At 45.8% G+C, this 19,061-nt stretch overlaps 1 protein-coding gene across 1 annotated transcript in view; it reads right to left on the reverse strand.

Annotated features, from left to right (window-relative positions):
- The window catches only part of CACHD1 (cache domain containing 1), a 303,229-nt gene that overhangs the window by 83,936 nt on the left and 200,232 nt on the right, over positions 1–19,061 (reverse strand). The window contains exons 6-7 of the mRNA XM_069232515.1: positions 17,530–17,674; positions 15,468–15,684 (exon numbers count right to left, since the gene is read on the reverse strand). Coding sequence (XP_069088616.1) covers positions 15,468–15,684; positions 17,530–17,674 — 362 coding nt within the window. The remainder of the gene's footprint in view (positions 1–15,467; positions 15,685–17,529; positions 17,675–19,061) is intronic.

A 19,061-nucleotide genomic window follows, 5' to 3' on the forward strand; every position in this document is an offset into this window, starting at 1 on the left:
CATTTCCTTACACAACCCCCCCCCAAACGAAAGAGGATGAGACTAACCTTTCCCAAGAGAGTCTTCATTTTCTAAGTGGAAGAACCTGGAAAGGCCATCTGCATTGGCATGGGCAGTCCCAGGTCTGTGTTCCACTATAAAGTCCATTCCCTGTAGGGAGATGGACCACCTCAACAGTTTAGGATTTTCACCTTTCATTTGCATCAGCCATTTGAGAGGTCTGTGGTCGGTTTGAACTAGGAAGTGAGTCCCAAAGAGGTATGGTCTCAGCTTCTTCAGGGACCAAACCACAGCAAAGGCCTCCCTCTCAATGGCACTCCAACGCTGCTCCCTGGGGAGTAACCTCCTGCTAATGAAAGCAACAGGCTGGTCAAGGCCATCATCATTTGTTTGGGACAAAACTGCCCCTATCCCATGTTCAGAGGCATCAGTCTGCACAATGAACTGCTTAGAATAATCTGGAGCTTTTAGAACTGGTGCTGAGCACATTGCTTGTTTCAGGGTGTCAAAGGCCTGTTGGCATTCCACAGTCCAGTTCACTTTCTTGGGCATTTTCTTGGAGGTGAGTTCAGTGAGGGCTGTCACAATGGATCCATATCCTTTCACAAACCTCCTGTAATACCCAGTCAAGCCAAGGAATGCCCTGACTTGAGTCTGGGTTTTTGGAGCTACCCAGTCCAGAATAGTCTGGATCTTGGGTTGGAGTGGCTGAACTTGGCCTCCACCTACAAGGTGGCCCAAGTAAACCACAGTTCCCTGCCCTATCTGGCATTTGGATGCCTTGATAGAGAGGCCTGCAGATTGCAGAGCCTTCAAACGCTTCTTCAGGTGGACCAGGTGATCCTGCCAGGTGGAGCTGAAGACAGCAATATCATCAAGATAAGCTGTGCTAAAGGACTCCAAGCCAGCAAGGACTTGATTCACCAACCTTTGGAAGGTGGCAGGGGCATTCTTTAAACCAAAGGGCATAACAGTGAACTGATAATGCCCATCAGGTGTGGAGAATGCTGTTTTCTCTTTTGCTCCAGGTGCCATTTTTATTTGCCAGTACCCTGCTGTCAAGTCAAAGGTACTTAAGAATTTGGCAGCACCTAATTTATCTATGAGCTCATCAGCTCTTGGGATTGGATGAGCATCTGTCTTGGTGACAGAATTGAGCCCTCTGTAGTCCACACAAAACCTCATCTCTTTCTTTCCATCTTTGGTGTGAGGTTTGGGGACTAAGACCACTGGGCTAGCCCAGGGGCTGTCAGAGCGCTCAATTACTCCCAATTCCAGCATCTTGTGGACTTCCACCTTGATGCTTTCCTTAACATGGTCAGACTGTCTAAAGATTTTGTTTTTGACAGGCATGCTGTCTCCTGTGTCCACATCATGGGTACACAGGTGTGTCTGACCAGGGGTTAAGGAGAAGAGTTCAGGAAACTGTTGTAGGACTCTCCTACAATCAGCTTGCTGTTGGCCAGAGAGGGTGTCTGAGTAGATCACTCCATCTACTGTGCCATCTTTTGGGTCTGATGATAGAAGACCAGGGAGAGGTTCACTCTCTGCCTCCTGATCCTCATCTGTTACCATCAACAGATTCACATCAGCCCTGTCATGGAAGAGCTTAAGGCGGTTCACATGGATCACCCTCTTGGGGCTCCTGCTTGTGCCCAGGTCTACCAGGTAGGTGACCTGACTCTTCCTTTCTAGTACTGGGTAAGGGCCACTCCATTTGTCCTGGAGTGCCCTGGGAGCCACAGGCTCCAGAACCCAGACTTTCTGCCCTGGTTGGAACTCAACCAGTGCAGCCTTTTGGTCATACCAAAACTTCTGGAGTTGTTGGCTGGCCTCAAGGTTTTTGGTTGCCTTTTCCATGTACTCTGCCATTCTAGAGCGAAGGCCAAGTACATAGTCCACTATGTCCTGTTTAGGCTCATGGAGAGGTCTCTCCCAGCCTTCTTTAACAAGGGCAAGTGGTCCCCTTACAGGATGACCAAACAGAAGTTCAAAAGGTGAGAACCCTACTCCCTTCTGTGGTACCTCCCTGTAAGCGAAAAGCAGACATGGCAGGAGGACATCCCATCTCCTTTTGAGTTTTTCTGGGAGCCCCATGATCATGCCCTTTAATGTCTTGTTGAATCTCTCAACTAAGCCATTAGTTTGTGGATGGTAAGGTGTAGTGAATTTATAAGTCACTCCACACTCATTCCACATGTGCTTTAGGTATGCTGACATGAAGTTGGTACCTCTGTCAGACACCACCTCCTTAGGGAAACCCACTCTGGTAAAGATACCAATGAGGGCCTTGGCTACTGCAGGGGCAGTAGTCGACCTAAGGGGAATAGCTTCAGGATACCTGGTAGCATGATCCACTACTACCAGGATATACATATTTCCTGAGGCTGTGGGAGGTTCTAGTGGACCAACTATGTCCACACCCACTCTTTCAAAGGGCACCCCCACCACTGGAAGTGGAATGAGGGGGGCCTTTGGATGCCCACCTGTCTTACCACTGGCTTGACAGGTGGGGCAGGAGAGGCAAAACTCCTTAACCATGGTGGACATATTGGGCCAGTAGAAGTGGTTGACTAACCTCTCCCACGTCTTGGTTTGTCCCAAATGTCCAGCAAGGGGAATGTCATGGGCCAATGTTAGGATGAACTCTCTGAACAGCTGAGGCACTACCACTCTCCTAGTGGCACCAGGTTTGGGGTCTCTGGCCTCAGTGTACAGGAGTCCATCTTCCCAATAGACCCTATGCGTTCCATTTTTCTTGCCTTTGGACTCTTCAGCAGCTTGCTGCCTAAGGCCTTCAAGAGAGGGACAGGTTTCTTGTCCCTTACACAGCTCCTCCCTTGAGGGTCCCCCTGGGCCTAAGAGCTCAACCTGATAAGGTTCAAGCTCCAAAGGCTCAGTTCCCTCAGAGGGCAGAACTTCTTCCTGAGAAGAGAGGTTCCCTTTCTTTTGCTGTGTTGCAGTTGGTTTCCCAACTGACTTTCCTGTTCTCTTGGTAGGCTGGGCCATTTTTCCAGACTCCAGCTCTACTTTTTCACCCTGTGCCTTGCATTGTGCTCTTGTTTTCACACACACCAGTTCAGGGATACCCAGCATTGCTGCATGGGTTTTTAGTTCTACCTCAGCCCATGCTGAGGACTCCAGGTCATTTCCAAGCAGACAGTCCACTGGGATATTTGAGGAGACCACCACCTGTTTCAGGCCATTGACCCCTCCCCATTCTAAAGTAACCATTGCCATGGGATGTACTTTTCTCTGATTGTCAGCGTTGGTGACTGTGTAAGTTTTTCCAGTCAGGTATTGGCCAGGGGAAACCAGTTTCTCTGTCACCATGGTGACACTGGCACCTGTATCCCTCAGGCCCTCTATTCTAGTCCCATTAATTAAGAGTTGCTGTCTGTATTTTTGCATGTTAGGCGGCCAGACAGCTAGTGTGGCTAAATCCACCCCACCCTCAGAAACTAGAGTAGCTTCAGTGTGGACCCTGATTTGCTCTGGGCACACTGTTGATCCCACTTGGAGACTAGCCATTCCAGTGTTACCTGGATGGGAGTTTGGAGTGGAACCTTTCTTGGGACAGGCCTTGTCTCCAGTTTGGTGTCCATGCTGTTTACAGCTATGACACCAGGCCTTTTTGGGATCAAAGTTTCTACCCTTGTACCCATTGTTTTGTGAAGAGGCTCTGGGCCCACCCTCCTGTGCAGGTTTTTGGGGGCCTGTAGAAGACTCTTTACTATTTTTAGTTTTGGTTGTCTCATCACCCTTCCCCTGGGGAGTCTTTGTGACCCCTTTCTTTTGGTCACCCCCTGTTGAAGTCTTGGACACCCTTGTCTTGACCCAATGGTCCGCCTTCTTTCCCAATTCTTGGGGAGAAATTGGTCCTAGGTCTACCAGATGCTGATGCAGTTTATCATTGAAACAATTACTTAACAGGTGTTCTTTCACAAATAAATTGTACAGCCCATCATAATTACTTACACCACTGCCTTGAATCCAACCATCTAGTGTTTTCACTGAGTAGTCTACAAAGTCAACCCAGGTCTGGCTCGAGGATTTTTGAGCCCCCCTGAATCTAATCCTATACTCCTCAGTGGAGAATCCAAAGCCCTCAATCAGGGTACCCTTCATGAGGTCATAAGATTCTGCATCTTGTCCAGAGAGTGTGAGGAGTCTATCCCTACACTTTCCTGTGAACATTTCCCAAAGGAGGGCACCCCAGTGAGATCTGTTCACTTTTCTGGTTACACAAGCCCTCTCAAAAGCTGTGAACCACTTGGTGATGTCATCACCATCTTCATATTTTGTCACAATCCCTTTAGGGATTTTCAACATGTCAGGAGAATCTCTGACCCTATTTATGTTGCTGCCACCATTGATGGGTCCTAGGCCCATCTCTTGTCTTTCCCTCTCTATGGCTAGGATCTGTCTTTCCAAAGCCAATCTTTTGGCCATCCTGGCTAACTGGATGTCCTCTTCACTGGGGTTATCCTCAGTGATTTCAGAGATGTTGGTCTCTCCTGTGAGGGAACCAGCATCTCTGACTATTATTTTTGGAGTCAGGGTTTGAGGGACCCTGTTCTCCCTAGATAGGACTGGTAGGGGGGAATTGTCCTCCAAGTCACTATCCTCTTCCTCTGAGTTGCCACCCTCAGAGGGGTTGGCCTTTTCAAACTCTGCCAAAAGCTCCTGGAGCTGTATTTTGGTAGGTTTGGGGCCCATTGTTATTTTCTTTATTTTACAGAGTGACCTTAGCTCCCTCATCTTAAGATGGAGGTAAGGTGTGGTGTCGAGTTCCACCACAGTCACATCTGTGCTAGACATTTTGCTTCTAAAAGTTGGAATACTTTTTAAGAATCTACAACTGGTTCTAGAATCTAATTCAAACTTTTACAAACTTTTAAACTCTAAAAGAAATGCTAAACAGGATCTAACACAAGGCCCTAGCAGGTCTTTTAAGAATTTAGAAAACTTTTCAAATTGCAAAAAATCAATTTCTAATGACAATTTTGGAATTTGTCGTGTGATCAGGTATTGGCTGAGTAGTCCAGCAAATGCAAAGTCTAGTACCCCACCGCTGATCCACCAATGTAGGAAGTTGGCTCTGTATGTGCTATTTCAAAGTAAGGAATAGCATGCACAGAGTCCAAGGGTTCCCCTTAGAGGTAAAATAGTGGTAAAAAATAGATAATACTAATGCTCTATTTTGTGGTAGTGTGGTCGAGCAGTAGGCTTATCCAAGGAGTAGTGTTAAGCATTTGTTGTACATACACATAGACAATAAATGAGGTACACACACTCAGAGACAAATCCAGCCAATAGGTTTTTATATAGAAAAATATCTTTTCTTAGTTTATTTTAAGAACCACAGGTTCAAATTCTACATGTAATATCTCATTCGAAAGGTATTGCAGGTAAGTACTTTAGGAACTTCAAATCATCAAAATTGCATGTATACTTTTCAAGTTATTCACAAATAGCTGTTTTAAAAGTGGACACTTAGTGCAATTTTCACAGTTCCTAGGGGAGGTAAGTATTTGTTAGGTTAACCAGGTAAGTAAGGCACTTACAGGGCTTAGTTCTTGGTCCAAGGTAGCCCACCGTTGGGGGTTCAGAGCAACCCCAAAGTCACTACACCAGCAGCTCAGGGCCGGTCAGGTGCAGAGTTCAAAGTGGTGCCCAAAACACATAGGCTAGAATGGAGAGAAGGGGGTGCCCCGGTTCCGGTCTGCTTGCAGGTAAGTACCCGCGTCTTCGGAGGGCAGACCAGGGGGGTTTTGTAGGGCACCGGGGGGGACACAAGCCCACACAGAAATTTCACCCTCAGCAGCGCGGGGGCGGCCGGGTGCAGTGTAGAAACAAGCGTCGGGTTTGTAATGGAAGTCAATGGGAGATCTAGGGATCTCTTCAGCGCTGCAGGCAGGCAAGGGGGGGGTTCCTCGGGGAAACCTCCACTTGGGCAAGGGAGAGGGACTCCTGGGGGTCACTTCTCCAGTGAAAGTCCGGTCCTTCAGGTCCTGGGGGCTGCGGGTGCAGGGTCTCTCCCAGGTGTCGGGACTTGGGATTCAAAGAGTCGCGGTCAGGGGAAGCCTCGGGATTCCCTCTGCAGGCGGCGCTGTGGGGGCTCAGGGGGGACAGGTTTTGGTACTCACAGTATCAGAGTAGTCCTGGGGTCCCTCCTGAGGTGTTGGATCGCCACCAGCCGAGTCGGGGTCGCCGGGTGCAGTGTTGCAAGTCTCACGCTTCTTGCGGGGAGCTTGCAGGGTTCTTAAAAAGCTGCTGGAAACAAAGTTGCAGCTTTTCTTGGAGCAGGTCCGCTGTCCTCGGGAGTTTCTTGTCTTTTCGAAGCAGGGGCAGTCCTCAGAGGATGTCGAGGTCGCTGGTCCCTTTGGAAGGCGTCGCTGGAGCAGGATCTTTGGAAGGCAGGAGACAGGCCGGTGAGTTTCTGGAGCCAAGGCAGTTGTCGTCTTCTGGTCTTCCTCTGCAGGGGTTTTCAGCTAGGCAGTCCTTCTTCTTGTAGTTGCAGGAATCTAATTTTCTAGGGTTCAGGGTAGCCCTTAAATACTAAATTTAAGGGCGTGTTTAGGTCTGGGGGGTTAGTAGCCAATGGCTACTAGCCCTGAGGGTGGGTACACCCTCTTTGTGCCTCCTCCCAAGGGGAGGGGGTCACAATCCTAACCCTATTGGGGGAATCCTCCATCTGCAAGATGGAGGATTTCTAAAAGTTAGAGTCACTTCAGCTCAGGACACCTTAGGGGCTGTCCTGACTGGCCAGTGACTCCTCCTTGTTTTTCTCATTATTTTCTCCGGCCTTGCCGCCAAAAGTGGGGCCTGGCCGGAGGGGGCGGGCAACTCCACTAGCTGGAGTGTCCTGCTGGGTTGGCACAAAGGAGGTGAGCCTTTGAGGCTCACCGCCAGGTGTGACAATTCCTGCCTGGGGGAGGTGTTAGCATCTCCACCCAGTGCAGGCTTTGTTACTGGCCTCAGAGTGACAAAGGCACTCTCCCCATGGGGCCAGCAACATGTCTCGGTTTGTGGCAGGCTGCTAAAACTAGTCAGCCTACACAGATAGTCGGTTAAGTTTCAGGGGGCACCTCTAAGGTGCCCTCTGTGGTGTATTTTACAATAAAATGTACACTGGCATCAGTGTGCATTTATTGTGCTGAGAAGTTTGATACCAAACTTCCCAGCTTTCAGTGTAGCCATTATGGTGCTGTGGAGTTCGTGTTTGACAGACTCCCAGACCATATACTCTTATGGTTACCCTGCACTTACAATGCCTAAGGTTTTGTTTAGACACTGTAGGGGTACCATGCTCATGCACTGGTACCCTCACCTATGGTATAGTGCACCCTGCCTTAGGGCTGTAAGGCCTGCTAGAGGGGTGGCTTACCTATACTGCATAGGCAGTGAGAGGCTGGCATGGCACCCTGAGGGGAGTGCCATGTCGACTTACTCGTTTTGTCCTCACTAGCACACACAAGCTGGCAAGCAGTGTGTCTGTGCTGAGTGAGAGGTCTCCAGGGTGGCATAAGACATGCTGCAGCCCTTAGAGACCTTCCTTGGCATCAGGGCCCTTGGTACTAGAAGTACCAGTTACAAGGGACTTATCTGGATGCCAGGGTCTGCCAATTGTGGATACAAAAGTACAGGTTAGGGAAAGAACACTGGTGCTGGGGCCTGGTTAGCAGGCCTCAGCACACTTCCAATTGTAAACATAGCATCAGCAAAGGCAAAAAGTCAGGGGGCAACCATGCCAAGGAGGCATTTCCTTACAGTCTTATTCCAGGCGACATTCCAAGGAACCACCAGATCTAAGCCAACTTCCTGGCATGCACATGATGGAGGTTCTAACAGTGCTCCAAAAATATAAAGTCAGGCCCATCCCATCACCCACGCCTGTCTATTACCTCCATCTCCAGGCTTAGCCCTGATCCTCTGTGCAGCTATCAACTTCTCTCCCCAGACTGGAACATTTCCAAAGTTCTGTTAGAAGGTATTTTTTCTCTGTTGAAAAAACCTGGTCAGGTTCCTAATAAGTTTAAGTATTGTAGACCCACCACCCTTCTTGAAGCTCATGGAACACTAAAGCAAGGTGCTTGTGGAAAGACTGAAAACGTTTTAACCCTTTGATCAGACCATATTTGCCTTGAAAGCCACCACGGCACTGAGACCAGCTTACTAAGAGCTCTGCATTTTCTTTATTTTATCTGGGACCATAGTAATGTGGCTGGCCTATCGGTGCTTGACCCCTTCTATTGCCCTTGGCATGGTGGACGACTTATCCAACTCAAAGGGATTGGAATGACTAGATCAGCAATGCAGTAACTTATATCCTTTCTTTCTGGCCAAACTCAGTCTCTGTCCCTTCTTTTCAGTTAATAAAAAATAGCAGTTTAACTGAGGTGTGCTCCCACGTCCCCATATATGTCCACTCACTTAAGGATCTGGTCTAGAACTTTGGCTTTTGACTGGTGTCATACGCTGGCAACAGCAAAAGCCTTCTTAAATTTCATAAAGCAACCCCTGTCTTCACAATACCCCTTCAGACTTGCCAAATCTTTGTTCAGAACTGTTTGGCAGTCAATTCATTCAAGTTGAAAGGGGACAACACAGAAATTCTTCTGGTTGTGGACATCTCTTCAGTATAAAACTAAAGTCTCTGGTCTATTTTGTTGTGTGCTCTTCCAGTCCTGGACAAGGAAGTGAAAAAATCTAGATCATGACATATCTTTGACTGCCCAGATACAGAAAACGTGCACATCTGGATAAGTTATTTTGAGAATACTGAGGAAATCGTTTAATTTCTCCTCGGAGAAGCTGGACGCCCCTAATCCACACTAACTACTTTCTCACCTTGACTAAAGAAACACCCGCTCTACCTTGGGCTCTAATGCTACCAGACTATCAAACTTCAGAGAACACAAAACATGGCAGTAACCTCAGGAAAACTGACCAGCTTTCGAAAGCATGCTGTGCTCTTCACTGATGGCACTAATTATTTCAAAGATCTTACTTGTTGAACCAGAATGTCTCCTGGTCGCATGGTTTTGACGTGACTGTCCCAGCTTCACGTCTGTCTGCTTTCTTAAGAGCACAGACTTCTAGTAACAGCACAGCATTTCTGATTGGATTCTGTTTTTGTGGGCTATTTTCTACCCGTTCTCATTGATGCTCTACTGAGGTTAGCAATATACGGTTTCCAACGTAAAGTCCTCGGACACCCTCGGGTCAAGTTAACGCCACGAATAAATAATTAAACCAACAAAGCAAACCGGTATGGAAGTGATAGCTGTTTTTCAGTCATGGTTACGTTTAAAAAGGGCCAATATTAGGCCATCCGCAAAAGGAAGCAGGAAAAATAATAAATCAAGAAAAATTAATCTAGCGGGTGGAAGCAGCAACAGAGTACTAGCTGCATTACCCACACAGGACAGTTTGACATTTAATTAAACCCACTACACAAAGTATCAGACTCAGTCCTTCCAGGCCACCCACACACACACACACTCGGTGGTAGTTCAAGTTAGCACTCTCTGATGTACAATCTTACAAGAGACAACACATGTTCAGAGCACTGCGTGTTGTATTACTGCTGGAAGCACAGGTGCTGCTGTATCACTTACACGCTGGGTGAGATGCTGTCCTTTCATGTTGCTCTGCCCCACATTAGCAGGTTCAGGGTGTATTGTTGTTTTGCTAGTGTTGTTTGCCGCCTCCTTTTTGAACACCGTGCCAAGTCTGCCCTCCCCACCCCTGCGTCCATGAATAAAAGGACGTTGAGGAGATCAGAAGAGCGGCTTTCAGATTCACCCAGATGGCAGCATGAAAGCCACTGGGATTTACGTGGGCATGTCTGGGGTGGCATGTCATTGTGCATTGTTGCACTGGCACGATGCCTAGGTACTTTTCACTGTTCCACGCGGTGCGCTTTTGGGACGTTTCCAAGGCCAGAGTTAGGTTCCAAAAGGATATAGAATGTTTCTGTATTGTGCAAGGATGAGGCCTATGTTTGTCCTCAATAGGCCACCATACAGAACTTGTCAGATGCCAAAGGAGAAGCTGGGATAACTGACTCCCCACTGGGACGAGGACTGCTCTACGGCAGCAGACCTCTATGCCTCCTGTGTATATATATACATATATGCCTGGGTAGCAAGGCACAATAGTAGACGGTTTCTAATCATCTCTTTAAATAAAATTTAATTTTGCTATTTTTACAGGAGGCACAGTCAAAAAAGTTTTGGGGGAAAACTCGAGTTCTTCATAGTTTAATGTTTCATTTCAAGGGATGTAAGTGTAATTAAGATACTAAAACAACTAAACCAACCACTGGCGTGGGAAAAACAATTAAACAAAATCCAGGAAACACAAAATTTAATAAATGCTATTCAAAACAAGACATTCTATAGACACCCATAACTTGGTCTTCCTTATAACCTCTAGCTCTTTGCTACCGCCTATATGCCAGTCAGGGTGCCTCACCACTGGGACGGGACATAATTGCACTTATTTCAAAGAACCGATAAAGAGAGGCAAATCCTGCTGTATTTAGAGATGGTACATCTTCTAAAAATGAGCAACTGAGGCAGCGGCGGCTCCTCCATTAAGGCGGAGGAGCGTTGCTCCCCCGCCAGCAGCGGCACCCGCCAGCAGAGGCCGCTGCAAACTTTTATAAGGAAACGATAATAAACAGTGTCAGGATTGGCCGCAGGGCAGGCTGGGAGCCTGTGCCTGCCGCGGAGAAGAAGCGGATGGAGCGGTGAGCAAGGTAAGTGTTTCTTTCTTTCTTTTTATTGCCACCGGACCCCCCACCCGCTGCGCCACCCTGCTCATTCCGCGCGAGCCACGACTGAGCCGTGGACCAAAATATTTAATTCAATATGAAGCTAAGCTTTTGTGCATGAGAGGGCACTGAATCGATACTTATTCGAGAGGGTGTACCCTCTTGAATAACCACCTTAACATCTCGTTTGCAGGCTCCCATTCCAGTGAAGCTAATTACAGCAATATCGAAAGAGTGCAAACTCCCAAAAATGTCCAACAATGAGAGTGCTGTAACCAGTACCAAAAAGATGGGTAAGTATTATTAGCAATGATTTCTTCATTCATAAGTGTGGAGAGCACACCTGTATATTATGTGGAAAGCGCATGGTTTAATTTGCAAAAGACAGACTGGCTTCCAGCTCTGGATATCACAATGCACAATACAGCGACCAAGGGAAATTGAATCCTGGAGACACAGTTGGTACCACTGTACAGTGCATTAATTGACTTCTTTGATTCTCTCAATTTAGTTTGGAGCAAAATACTCTGTTCTCCAACATGGTTAGTACTTATTTGTAGTGAAATGCATAGAAAAATCTGGAGGAGAGTGAAGAGGTCGGGAGGGGTAACTAACTATGGTCCTCTATAGTACAGTTGGTGTGAGTCCGGAAGGTTATTAAATTCACTGCTGTTTATTGCGCATGCACATTGGAGACCTACCTGGCACCATCAGCTTAGCAAGATTGGAGGAAGAATATATAGCCACTTTATCAAACGTGATATCTCCAAAGGTGCCACTGAAGGAATTAGATTGGAAATTGAATAATAAGCAGTATTGATATAGATTGCCCGGATATCACTGGGATCATAGATTGCAACACAAAACATTCCTAACTTTTCATTAAAGACATACTAGAACACTGGAATGTTGAGAGCTCCACTGAAGACAATGGAGTAGATCTGCGCTTATAATGGCTGGCGGGGCACCAACGTTCTAATGTTTGTATTCACATTTGTCCCTTCTTAAGTTGGGACCTTCTACCCTTAGCGGGTGGAATATTAAAATATCATTTTAGTCCTTCTGCCTCGGGCCATAACCGTTGTTAAACGCTCTCTCCCTTGTTCTAGGTCCTCGCCTGCGGCTCATGCGCATAGTTATGCAAGTTCCACTCGAAGACAGCAAGAACTAATGCACTTCATGCGATTGCGTTTGAGGCAATTGTTTGGTTCCTCAGCCTTTTATTTAGGACTCAAAGATCTCAAAGAAGTTGAAGCTGGATTGCGGAAAAAAGTTAATGAAACGGAAGTAAAACTGTAATCTACCAAGAATGCTTCTTTGTTTCTAAATATATAAGAATAGATCGAGATGACTACAGCAAGACCAGACACTTTAGTATCCTTACGAGAGATGAGTTTAGAAAAAGAAGAAAAAAGGAGGGGACACTTGCTTGGTTACAGGAAATATTGTTTTTGTATTGAATTAGAGGCACTCTTTAGGGATTTTACCATAACAAATATATAATTCAAATTAAAACCACACTGTAGTAGTCAGCAGAAGCAGCTATTATGGCCCTAAAGGGCTAAACGTACTTTGAGTTATTTGAGGCATTTCCACGGCGGAGGTTTCAACCCCATTTAGCCTTATCCACAGGCCTCTGTGGTGCACACAAACGTACCGATGTGTGGGTCTGTTGTCAAGAGCAGGGATGCAGGTTGCTAAGAACAACATCCCCAAGAGCAAGAAGATTTGTTAACGTTACAAAAACGAAACTTCTGAGACATTGGGGGCTGACGTGTGCAAAAGTTGTAAGAGGAAACAATTACACAAATAATAATGTCTACATCCATCTTTGGGTGAGATAAGACCAGAGTGTTTAAGGAAGAGGACATTTTAGACTACTTACTAAATGCACCAGACATACAGAAAGGCTATTTGTTATGCATGCACAACTTTCGAAGTTTTATGGCAAGGGATTCTCTTCTTCTTTATGTAAATTGAAACTGAATATTTGAATACGGCACAGCGTCGAGTGGACGTGGACTTGCATAGTGCAGACCTAACTACAAAGTGATGCAGATCTGTGCAATAAAGACTGGCAGGCATTGCTCAAGGGTATGACCGGGAGGAGGTTACCACACCGGAGCAAAGGCGTTGGGTGCCCGCGGGGTGGGCGAGTGTGTGCGGTGCCAGACATCCACTTACTAGTCCGACCAGCAGCATCTCATTTTCAGCTTTGTCCTCCGTGGGGACATTATGTTAGCGCATCCACTTTTTTTTCTAAATCAGCCGGCCACAATACTACTAGGAGACGATTAAAGTACAGAATATGGATGTTCGTAACTACTTTCAGGTGAATTAAACTTCGCTGGCTCGAAATTAACTCCCCTCAGCTGAGCTGTGCTGTGCTAGTGGGAATTAATAAGAATCTTTACTATCTCGGGAGTTATTTATGCGAAGTCACGTGAGCTATTTTATCTGTTACTTACGGGTAGTCACGTGAGCTATTTTATCTGGAAGACCTCAATCATAATATTGAATATAAGTTTTTTTGATACATGGATTAAATCTGTGAATAGATGTGTCCGAAATGTTTATTTTTGTGTAGATATTTGTCTAATATGTTGATGTTTGGTTTGAACATTGAGGCACTGAGTATGATAAATGCAATATGTTAGTGTATGGCACTCCTTTGTGTTATTTGTATCACTACAACCATGAAAGTAGGTTTTTCTGGTTGTAGTTCTGTGTACAGAAAAAGTTTTTGGGAGCAAATGATATAAGAAGTGAACTAAATAATGACATTCTCACTTATTACACAACAGGAATAATTGGCTTTTGTGTGTTCTAGAACTAGGATAATTAACATGGCAAGGTTGGGGGGGTGGCGGAGCTGTCTTTCTTTGCTTAATTTCTTGGCTCTGTGGGCAAGTCATTACAAATACAACATGATCTCCGTTACTCCACATTCACACTTTTATTCCCAGTCATACACAGCATCACCTCACATGTGTGACCCACACCTGAGGAAAGGTAAGAAAGACTTTCCCAGCAAAACATTGAGGGAAAAGCTTTACCGTGACCCTTCGCACTTCAGTCCCGCCTCACCTATCGCACCTGCTTCTACCCAAAGAGGGCTTTCCACAATCCCTCACATGGGCAGTTGCCGGATGGGCAAACCATGGTCCTGGTGTCAGTGACCTACAGACTAGGAGGAGAAACTAACACCTCCTGGGTTCTGGTTTTAGGTTACCAAAACACAAGGTACCCCCTTAATTATGCTGTAAAATACCCTTGTTTGTTTCTCTAGATACCAGCCCTGAATGTGATTGGCTCCCCTAGTCAGGAAAGGCAGACCACTCTGGCACTGCCTGGCTCGTTAACCCCCAGAGGCTCAGGGAAGGCCTTTGGGGAGAGAATGTGTGGACCCCTCTCTCCGACACCTGGCGAGCCCACCTCAGAGCATGTGAATACCATAGAGCAGAAAGGGGGCAGAATAAACCATTAGTTAAGGTTAGCTCTCAAAGGCGAATAGGCTGTCCTGGCTGACGTGTGTTCTTAAACATAAACTTGAGCCAGCATCACACACACAGAATAAAAGCACCGCCCCTCTGCATGCTTCACTAACAAGCCGCAGCGGCCTCCCCAGGCTTTCAGTCTTTCCATCTGTGAGGAGCTGGGCCCATACCTGCCAGGAAGATGTGGACTTAGGCACTGAACTCCAATACCAGTGAGAGAGGCCAGGGCGCTCCACCTGCTAACTACAAACCTGGTGCCCCCACACCCCCTGGCAACTCACTCCATCAATCCTCTAATCTACAAGGAAAGGCCAAGCAAGCACTGATTAAAGAATACAATCTGCAGTGACTGGACAGATTTCCACTATAATAATTTTGCATTTTATCCTCGGCTTCTATTTTAAAAAAATGCGTAAATGCGCAGGTATAACATTAGATTCAGCATTGGTGCCAACAGGAGCACTCTTTCCCGTGATCACTTTTTTTTTTTTTTTTTTAAGTTTGCTGCCATCTAGCATAACGTAATCTGTTCCCAACAAACTCAAACTTTACTAAAACACACAATCCCTCTGTATAGAATAAACTATTCGAATACAGATTTACACTTTGGCAGAGTGAAAAAGCCACAGATTTCTGATCCCCAAAACTACCACTCAGCACAGGAATACTATTTATTATTCGTCTCCTCGGGTGCAAAGTCTCCAAATCGATTCCCTGGGGGGCAAAGCCTTCGTATAGTGTTCTTGCTGGTATTTTACTGTAGAAACAGGAAGCGATACTGACTGCCAATCTCACTCTGCGGCTGAGCCTCAAGACCGCAGACACTTGTTGTATAGCCTTCTCTGACCTGTCAGCACCGCCCCACAGTCCTGACAGTTTAACTGAGGGTGAGGCAAAAACCACCCTCACCACCAGCAACCACTGGCAGGAGTCCCTGGAAAGAGCTCCGTTTGAAACGGGAAGCGATCCTGGAGGCTTTACCAAGCTCAGATGGAAGTCAGCGAGCAGTTCAGCGCCTCACTCACTCGAGTCTGAAATCCAACAAGCAGTCACCAATGTCCATTGCCACCACCATGCAATCCACGTGTGAGTTTACACCATGTCACTCAGTGCGCCGTTTCAATTTTGTTCTTACTATGTATCGATATATATTTCAAAACATCATTTTCTAATATATACACACTTACTTGGGTGGAGTCTGGTGCCATTGTTCGTGTTTCGCATCAGCTGGAAGGCCTTTTGAAACCCCAGAGCATGCTGGGTCGGACTGTCGGATGACTTAATGCTGCCTAAGAACGTGGACATTTTCCTTTTGGTCTCGCTAGTGGCAGGCGAGAGGAAGGCCTTGTAACACTGATCCAGGGAGCAGGTTCTTGCTGCATCTGCTACACTTATCACCGAGATCTAAGAGGAGACAACAACCAGGTGATTACACAATGCCGAGTCAGACTAAAGCGGACCAAGGGCCAGGCATTGACTGTGTTTACAGATTGGGAATCATGGTCTCTGGATGCAGATTGAGACATTATGCTGGTTGCTCCCCTTTGCTGGACGATCCTCAGAATCACTCACGGAGCTTCCTTCTGTATTGGCAAGGGCACAATCTTACCAGTGCAGGAGAGGTTCCTCTCTCACCCACGGGGTACACCACAAATGTTTTCTGTGCTACAACTCTGAAAACTGCAATTTCACCAAAGGTGACTTGAAGACCACAAACTAATGGGCAGGTGAAGCCAGCCCACATCTCCATGGCGTGTTTCAGAGAACATGCCGCCGGGGGACATGAACACAGACTGCAGGCATAGTCAGAAGTTCTCTAATATATTTTGAGACGGTGTGATGGGAGAGAAGCAACATTGCTGCCATGACCGTACAGCGCAACGCAACATGTTGAGGACCTGGAGTAATAATGCCTCAAACACGTCATGCAATAATGAGTAACAAAACCGACCATGAGGCCATATTCACAAAGCTGACAGATACACTTTTTATTGAAGGAATCCAGCAGGTGGTACAAGTAGTAATCAACTTAGTGATAAGGATCAAACTGTTGCAGCTTCTACAAAAAGTGATATATTGAGAGCACTGGTGATGATGTTGGATTGACACCTTTTTATTTTTAAGGTCTGAGCTAGTCTTTCCAGGCTCACGTTTTACCAAAAAAATAGTATACGTGCATACATACAGAATTTCGGTAAGCTCTCTTTATGCATTCTTTTGTACAAGTGTCACATTTTACTTTCATCCAGCACAGCATGAGGCATTAGGCCAGCCATCTTAATCCAGTAAAAGCCCTGCACTTTGGGCGACTGCGTTTTGCCTGATCGTGTCAGTCCAGCCGCCAGAAAAGGAGTGCACTACACTGCCTGGGTGGCTGGGCAAAACACAATAAGTTTTTTTTTTAAATACATTTTGACATATTTATAAATTGCTTTTAAAATAACTAATAAAATATACAGCAATTTGTGCCCATTGGCTTCCCAATGCTTGCTTGACTAAACGAGACGGCCCAGAGAAATCAATTTTGCTTCTGCTTTTCACCCATGCGCTGTACTGCAAGGGTAAATGCAAGGCGGCAGTTAATGGAATGCTCCAAAATATTCAGATAGTACAGATCTTGAAGGGTACACAAGTAAATACATCCATCCTAGACAATGGGGAGATGACTAAAGTCTTGAAAGGTGAAGCCAAAGGATCAGTTAGCCTCCATTTAGGATTGTATATGACAATAATTCTCTAGGTACACTTGGTACAATCAGACCTCGTGGCCCAAGGCGACAGTGGTAGTCTACAGCAGAGAGATGTGGAGTACCGCTAACGTTGGATGGGAGCTGACTCTGAGGGATTAACTTTGAGGTTTATCTAGTGAATATTGAGTTGTGGAACTTTTGTCAAATGAACAATGGGATGCAATCATAGCCTGCTGGTATAAAGTTGGAGTGCAGACATCAAAACATAAGCCACTGCTCACGATTGCAGGAGGTCTTATCTCACACACCGTTCCCTCTCAAATCCCAATTGTTGACCCTGCACTGAATTAGACAGCGTGAGGCAACGACAAACAAATGTCAGTGATTTTTACAAAATGAGAAAAACAGCTGAGCAACTTCACTACCCAAGTAAATACAATTAATATTAAATTGTAGTAAAAACAGAGCATGACGCACGTTAAACTACAACACCCAGGTTTCCATCACACAAAGTTCATGGTTGAAATGATACGACGTGTAGCACTGGCAAAGATCTCACCTTATCATGTTCATCGATGGCGCTGAGAATGACCTGAGCGGCATCTTTGGCAATCTGAAGCTGAGTTTCGGTGACCGATGCACCATGGTCCAAAAGGACAACAATGTGCTTGGATTGGGGTCTCACAGTAGAAACATAGACCGGCCTAAAGTTAACCAGAACATGAATTAATTAAATCCCCACACCAAGAATATAGGACAAGATATAAAGTAAAAGATATTCAAAATTGTATTTTAACAGGACACAAAATTAACAGAGTTGTTTTTACAAGCATAAACATGTTAAAACTAAGACATGCCAAGGGTATAACATGTCCTTGAATTTATGGAAACTGCTTTGCTGATGCTGTATTTAGTGGTTTTTTTTTTTTTTTAATATATATCCGGACACATTCAAAAAGAATTGAAGGACGGCTTCTTTCACAATCGACGCCACTTTTACATACACATTATTTAATAACCTTAAAAGACTGCAGGTTCCAGAAAACTTAATTAAAATTAAAAGGAAGTGTATCCTGCTTTTGAGTACACACAACACAGCGTGCCAAGAGACCTGCTGCTTAAAGGGAACGTCAGCATTTTTCTTTAAGAAAATATCTACTTGTGCCATTTCCGCCATCTCATGTGCAGGGGGGGGTTCCCTCTTCTGCAGGCCTCCAGGATGGAAGGAGAGCATCATTCTGCATCGTGTCTGGTAGAGCCATAATTTCACAGCATGCTATGCAAATTGTGTTTTATTATTTCTCTTTTTTGGAAATTCTGGGAACAAAGCTCTGGTAATCAAACCAGGAAGCCGGTACAATGACACACATCTGTTGCTTCTAAAGCGGCCAAATTAACCACTATGCCACATTCCTCTAATGACAAACCATGTGCAGAAACATTTATGCCACGGTCACATATGTCACAAACCACAGTATTATAGCAAACACCGGCCCGCCGCACTCTTAAAAGTTAGAGAAGCAACATATTCATGTCTACCATCAAGGTAACCACCTTTACGTTTCTGGCGCCGATTTCTGGAATCTCTGCCACGTTTTACATGTCACCACAAGCCAGCCCACTGTGTGGATCCTTGAGAGAACAGGACATAGAGGCTTCTTTATTTATTTGTGGATACTGTGGAGTTGTGGTAGTTGGCTTCTGACCATTGTGCTAGCCTGCAGAGTGCAACTTTTCAAAATAAGTATGCATGTTAGTACAAACTAGGAGGGTGGTTCAGATCCGATCACAGAGAGAGAGAGAGAGAGAGAGAGAGAGAGAGAGAGAGAGAGAGAGAGAGAGAAAATTGGCCTACATTGTCCATTGGATGCCGCACCACAGTGTAGTTCACCGTAGCTTTGAGCGCCTTCAGTTCAAGAAGATCAACAGGTCTTTGGCCACCCTGTCCTAATTAAAGCAGAGAAGGATACAACTTTCTATTGTGTGTCTGACATTCTCACCATTGGGACATTGAGGCAGAAGGAGTCTTTTTTTCTGTCTCCTGTGAGATACAGTGTTTCAGCTCATTTGAATGGTTACCTAAAAATGACA

Source organism: Pleurodeles waltl, chromosome 4_2 (assembly GCF_031143425.1).
Source record: "Pleurodeles waltl isolate 20211129_DDA chromosome 4_2, aPleWal1.hap1.20221129, whole genome shotgun sequence".
Taxonomy (NCBI): Eukaryota; Metazoa; Chordata; class Amphibia; order Caudata; family Salamandridae; genus Pleurodeles; species Pleurodeles waltl.